This window comes from Pterocles gutturalis, unplaced genomic scaffold (assembly GCF_000699245.1).
Source record: "Pterocles gutturalis isolate BGI_N339 unplaced genomic scaffold, ASM69924v1 scaffold17930, whole genome shotgun sequence".
Lineage (NCBI taxonomy): Eukaryota > Metazoa > Chordata > Aves > Pterocliformes > Pteroclidae > Pterocles > Pterocles gutturalis.
Window position 1 is genome coordinate 1 of NW_010143789.1, and position 6,703 is coordinate 6,703.

Below are 6,703 nucleotides of genomic sequence, written 5' to 3' on the forward strand. Positions count from 1 at the left end.
ACTCTGGAAAGTTTTTTGTTTATTAATTTCAGCGAACACTGTACAAATATTACAGGCAATTTTCTTTCCTTGCAAAAAAAAGTATAAAAATAATCTTTATATATGAATCAAAGTTCATTTGCGACTGTAAATTTTTCTCTAGGTATCCTTTTCCGAAGGCGTCTAACGGCTGGGGGACACAAACACTTAGAAGGGCCAGGCAGTACACAGAGAACTCGAGCCACACGAAAGCCACGGAGCCTAGCTAACGCGCACGCAGGACTGGGGTGTCCGGTCAGCTTCCATGCGAAGGAGGGAAAGTCCAGGATCTGGCTGCATGCGGGCTGGAAGTTCATCCCCCGGCAGGGTCCCACGCCACGGCTGCCTCGCCAGCAGCAGCTGCCTGCTGCCAAACTAGAGAGCATCTTGTTGCTCCTCCTGAATTCTTCACGCTTTTCCCAAAGTGGACGCTGGTGCTTCGGGGCTGCAGAGAGGGACGGCTCTTCTGGAGGAGTCCCACACAGGGAGGATGGCCCTAGGCACCACCTCGGAGCTGCAGGTCCCAAGCACAAACCCTTCTCACCTCTGCAAGCTCCAGGAATTGAAGACTTCACATCCCTTATTGCTCGTGCTCCAGCTGGTGTGCGGTTCACAGGCAGTGAGCAGCTCAGCACAGAAGCTGAAACACCAGCTGGTTACGTGGGTGGCTGCAGGCCACCTCTCTGCAGCAGCCAGCCACGCTCTGGCCTGGCCCGCTCCTTGGCAGTTTACGGAGCAGGAAAGGCAGGATGGCTGCCACCACTGCATCAGCAAAACTGAACACACTCAACTACAGGATCTGACTGAAAACCAAAGCTGGGGCTTGCAAAATACAACACAAATCCATCAGGGCGTTTTACTTCAACTAAAATGCACCAAGGTCCAAGATGGGTACCACCTGAGCATCGTAACCAACCCAGCAGCTGACCTTCCATTACAGGGCAAGGGAGAAAATCTTGCGGAAAAATGATGCAGAGAAAGCATCACACTGGGTAGCGACCTGCCCACAGGATCAGGAGGTGGGAGCATGGGTATGAACACTAAAGGAGCAAATTCAAATACACAGAATGGCTGATCCTGAGCAGATGCTGAGAGAGAAAAAGGGGTGGGGAAGCACTATTTTAACAACACCAACGTAACTTGTCACAGCAAAGTACTACTGAGTTGTTACTGCTTGGTCGCCTTTTGGACAGCTGAAGGCTCAAGTGCAATGGCTGGAGAAGGCAGGTGTTCACAAAGATAAGTGGGCTCTCACTTACCTGGATACCTCACGGGCACCAGCTGGAGCAGTCTTACCCGTTCAAACATCTCTTCACTCAGGCAGAACAAATACAAATTTAAAAACACCAACTGGCACCTCTCCTGTAGCCCTGTAGAAACAGCACAGCTCGTGCACAAGGAGCTGGAGCTGGGCTCGTGCCTCAGCAGAGGGTGAATACAGAGCCAGCTTTCCTGCTGATGCACGAGCAGTGGAAGCCTCAGCTCCTGGGTCCTACTGGGAATGCTCAACTCCCGAGTCCCACTAGGAGGCACAGCTGTCTAAAAAAAAGTGCTTTTTCGTGTAAAACAGACTAGCTTGGTCTGGAGTCACTGGCAGCAATGGACACTCTGGTGCCATTTCTTTTTTTTTTTCCCCCCTCTGACGCCATGTATTTTTCCCAGAAATATAAACCACCCCACTCTGAACTGCTCACATTGAGAAATCTAGCTAACTACCTCCGGGCTTGTGAACTGACCACGATGGTAGGGCTCCTTGTAGCAGCTGGTAGCTAGGAGGTGCAAAGTGCCTCTAGGAGTGCAGGAGAAACCAAGGCATGCAGATCTGAGGAAGCTCGGAGAGGCACGTGGGCAAACTCTGCGGGTGAACTGGGAACACTCAAAACACAGACCCTTTGATCCAGTGGAGAGAGATGCATGGGGGTGAGTTGCACATGTACCTCGCACGTGCAACAGAGGAAAAGGAAGAAGCTATGGGGAGGCTCCCAGCCAGCAAGTCCACGTCTCTTGGTTCTGAGTCCACATGAGAGCATCTCTGAATCGCTCACTCATTGAGCTCTAGCACAAAAGGAATCCAAAAATACACTTTCCAAAGAGTTACAAACTGGTATGTGATTGCGAGGCTCGCAGCCGTGCTGGGAAGTCAGAGGTTGAGGACGGGCACGTCAAAGAGGTCACAGATGCCTTCACTCTCATCCAGGTTATAGATGTAGTCGTGATCTCCAGGTGGAGGGGAGAGGCGCAGCAAGGGAGCAAACACTGGGGAAAGAGAAGCCCACGGTTGGTTACAAAACTCGTCACTCCCACACCTAGCCAAGAGCTGCCAACCGACACCGAGCTGCGGAGCCACGAGGAGGCACCTCACAGGAACAGTCTTTGAGGTTGCTTCCAATCAGCCTCATGATACAGAAGAGACAGGCTCTCCTGAGCAGGACAGTGAGAACAGAGTCTGTGTCCAGAACCCAGAGAAGGCGAGGGTGAGTCTGCAGCCGCAAGACTGTCAGCTGGCTGAAGTCACCCAATATGGCCTTCCTTCCCCAGAAAGGCCAGACCATGGTGAGGAGACTCAAAGACTCACCTTCAGATGACATCAGCTCTTCCAGCAGCTCAGAGTTCATACATTCTGCGGAACAGACAAGCACTGGTTAAGCAACACGCTCTGCTTTCCTGGCCTGCTCCTGTGCCATTTCCCACCCTTCCCAGGGTGGTCCTCACCCTCCAGCCCTTCTCTGGCTACAGCAGTGGCAAAGGGCCTCCTGCCACGGGCAAAGGGAAATCTGTGTCAGACAATTCAAGTAGCATCAAAGAATTCTGCAGAAGGTTTCTGCCAGCCTCCTTCATACGCTGGGCTGTGCCTCACCCCTGTGCTGCCGTGCCAATGCCCCGACTCCTCCAAAGGAAACTGCCACGGGCACCTGAAGCTGAGCTGGTAAAGCCTAACATAGTCACAGTCCTCAGTTACCTGCCAGCTTTGCTAAGAGTGGGGAAAAAATTAAAAACCAAAGGAGCAGGAGAGTTAATGAACCGCCAGTTTCCTCCCAATTTGTGTGCTTTGTCCCCTCGGCCCATGTCTGTGCTGTGGCTAATCCAGCTGCTGGCAGATCCACTGCCTGCCCGCTGCCAAGCAGAATGAACATCTGAGCTCTGTGTGTCCTTCCTTAATGGGTCATGAACTCTGCTCTCCCCTCTACTGCCCACACAAAACTGTAAAAATTATCTCTGAAATGTCATTCCTCCCTCCAGTGCTGTTACTCTTGGACAGCAGGTTCATGAGACACTTGAAGGACGGAGCGATGAGCAGCCACACAAAGCACGTGCCGGTCCATCTCTTTTCTTTCAGAAGCTGAGCGTTTGAAAACAACTTTCTGAATACCTCTCACTGTCCAAGTTTAAGATCTAACTCAGTCTAACTGGGTTGATGAGGTACTACCCACACTTGAAGTAAGCTTTCACAAAAGAAACTCAGATGACCCCATTTTCAAGACACTTGTCCCCAGCAGGCTCTTTCCCAGAGGACAGGAACCCACCAGTCTAATTCAGTGCCATGAGATGAGAGAACTTCAACACCAAGTGACGAGACAGGAATAACACCAGCTTCAATCAATAGCAATGAAGTGCAGAACCTGCATTCTAACATTGTCTTCAGGGCTGGTAATATCACAGTGTGTGCATTGAAATTCAGCTTTTTTTCAGGACACAGGTTTAAAAAAAAGCAGCTATTAAGAACCCATTTAAAAGAGAGAGGAAAACATGCAGCAAAAGTAATTCCAATACAGAACACTAAGTTCTGCACTCCAGGCTCTCGCAGTTTAAACTGCATAGCCTTAACGCAGCGGCCAGCGCCAGGGCACCGTTACTGCGATCACGCAGGGATGGAGGAGGCTGCCTGGACAACACAGCAAGGCCCATGTCTCTGAGCTCTGCGGTGCTGCTTTTATTACAGTCCTGAGCTTTGCTTCAGCAGCTGTGGGCTCTGTTGTGCAGAACACAGCTTTCATTCGCGATGCAACAGTGGATCACAGTTAAATTCTGACTTTGCCATGTTGCATCGTCCTTCACTCCTGGATCCCAGGTGTGGGGATTTGCCCAGAGAAGCTGTGGATGCCCCATCCCTGGAGGGGTTCAAGGCCAGGCTGGATGGGGCCCTGGGCAGCCTGCTCGAGTGGTTGGCAACCCTGCCCACAGCAGGGGGGTTGAAACTAGATGGTCTCTAAGGTCCTTTTCAACCCAGGCCATTCTCTGATTCTGTGATTCCATGATCCCTACCTTCATCCTCCAAACTGGCAAGATAAAACAACGTACATTACCGTAGGCAGCAAACATCTCCTTTTCAACAGTGTCCACAAAGTCACATCGTACAGTTAGTTTGGGGTAAGCCAGATCTTCTACACGGGCTGGGACCTTGTAGCAGTTTGTGTTTCACTTTGCAAAGTCAGATTTCCTCTCCAGATGTACTCAGTCATCACCAAGACCTCATCCACTGTCTGCAGCGGGAGGTGCTGCGCAAGGAGGAACGGTGCTCTCCAGGCCAAAGGCAGAGCCCCGGGCTCGGAGGCTCTCGTGCATGTGTTTGGGACTGGGGGGTTTAAACAAAGCCAGCATTTTCACAGAGCAACTGCCAGAGCACCAAGCTAGGGACTGTCGTACGTATCCTGTCACCAACGCAAAAGTGCTTGTGGGGATTCGGCTCTGCCTAGCTGCGGGGATAGAAAGTATTCTGCCAGCATTGAAGGGAAATAAATGTGCAGATTAAAAAAAAAGTTTCCCAGTTTAGGCTTACGTTAAACCAAATTCCTTCACCTCTCCTGCCCTTTAGCCTGGAGTCCGTCCCACCATTAGGCAGTGACACACAGACATTCCTGGGGCAGAGGCAGAGCTCCTAACACCACTAAGAGCATCCCCACTCCTACTGCTCCACCAAAACCGCTGGGGGATATTTCAAAGAGAGACGACTGTCTCCCTGGGTTATTTGCTAGGATTAGCCTCAGGCAGGCTCCAGCTGAAACAAGAGCAGCAGGGACTTTTCTTTCACAGGGTGCAGACAAGGTGGAGAAGGAGCATGGGAAGCCAGAGCACAGATTAGCGCTGGGACAGGGACAGGAAAGCCCTCGTCCGCACACTGTAGGGCAAACTCTACCAGAGGTTGCTGGCAACGTGAAGATAGAAAAACACACACAGAAAGCAGTAACTTTAAGAGTGCCTCACTACCAGGAGAGAGCCAGCAGCCACCAACGACAACAAGCATGTTACAAAACCACAACCCCAAAATAGTCCAGAAGGGAGTGAATGAACCAAACTGTCTCACTTCTGTGGGTAGATGGGCACAGAAGAAAGCCGTGAACATACCTCTCGTTGGATCAAACATCTCTGACAGCTCTTTGGGAAGTTCCAGTACTGCAAATACAACAAACCAAATGGTTTGCATCGTTACACAGAGTCTGAAATGCCGTACAGCATAATCACCTGCTGTCCTGCTGTACTCCTCACGCACCCAGATCATCTTATGCCATCCAGAAATTCTGCTCCCACACCCCATGTCACATATTTCTGCTGAAATGAAAAGCAATTACATCAGTTTCACTACTTTAAAATAAATCCATAGGAGCCCCAGGACATGAGTATGTTACCACAGTCAGCAGCTCTGAAGTAATGACATGTATGTAACGACCTCACGTGGCTTCAGCTGCCGCACACCACCTCGATTTATCTCGTGTAGGACGAGGACATGCCTCTAGAGAGTCAGCGCAGGCCCACAGGGATGTGGTAAGTGATACACCCACCAAAGGCCCAATTCCACGATCGAGACTACTCCAAGATGAAGACAGACAGTTCACGCTTTTCTTGAACACGCTAGCAGCAGAAGCGTGAAAAAGCACTGTGTGAGCTACATTCGAGTAAGATTTCCTCTTCTAGTCGTAAGCCTCTAACCTAGTGTGTTTTTGCAGTGAAGGTGGGCTCCAAAACATGAAAGCGGTGTGTCTTTCCTAGAGGATGCTTTTCTCTCCTTGGGTCAGCCTGCCACTTCCTGGCATAAAGCTCCAATGTTGCTTTTTTAAAACCCATTTCACCTCACCAAGCGCAGCAAGGAGCTCCCCAAATACACACTGTGAGATTGTTAAGACTATGAGATCAGTAAAGACAGATGAAGTATTTCTGAGTAAAGGAGGAAAACAGAGACAAGAGCTCTCCTAATAAAGGAAAACTCCCCACGACCTACAAAGGTGCTCTTGGGTAACAGCTGGAAATTCCATAGCTTCACAGTCTCAAAAACTGGACCTGGCACTGCAGAAGGGACTGACAGGGAATAACGCTTCCTATAAGAGCAGAGATGCGTGTCATGCGAGTGTCCCTTGCAGATTTTCTAGTGCTGGTGTCACAGAAAGCGTCAGGATACTAGACATGACACAGTCACCTTCTCACCAGGTTCCCCAGCACCCACCCGCCCATCCACACTCGGCCCTCGCAGAGGCTGGCTGACAGCAAAGGCAGAGCGGAGTTCAGCTCTGTTCTCCAGGCCCAGCAGGTTCCCTTGCTCCACGCAGCATACTCCTGGAGCAACACATGAAACGAGGGTGTGTACTCACCTCCTGTGGGATTGGGCTTGATGGGCTCGAAGGAGGTAGCGGGGCTGGGCAGGACGGAGCTGCTGTCCAGCACGGCAGAGGACTGGAGCGGCTGGGTGTCTAAG

General features: G+C 50.9%; 1 protein-coding gene across 1 annotated transcript in view; it reads right to left on the bottom strand.

Moving 5' to 3' along the window:
- Positions 1-2,158: 2,158 nt before the first annotated feature.
- E2F4 (E2F transcription factor 4, p107/p130-binding) overlaps positions 2,159-6,703 on the bottom strand; it is a gene marked incomplete at its 5' end in the record, with an annotated part of 9,971 nt that continues 5,426 nt past the window's right edge. Inside the window, 4 exons of the mRNA XM_010084865.1 lie at positions 2,159-2,274; positions 2,594-2,638; positions 5,362-5,409; positions 6,600-6,703. The exon at positions 6,600-6,703 is cut by the window's right edge and continues 103 nt beyond it. Coding sequence (XP_010083167.1) covers positions 2,159-2,274; positions 2,594-2,638; positions 5,362-5,409; positions 6,600-6,703 — 313 coding nt within the window. The remainder of the gene's footprint in view (positions 2,275-2,593; positions 2,639-5,361; positions 5,410-6,599) is intronic.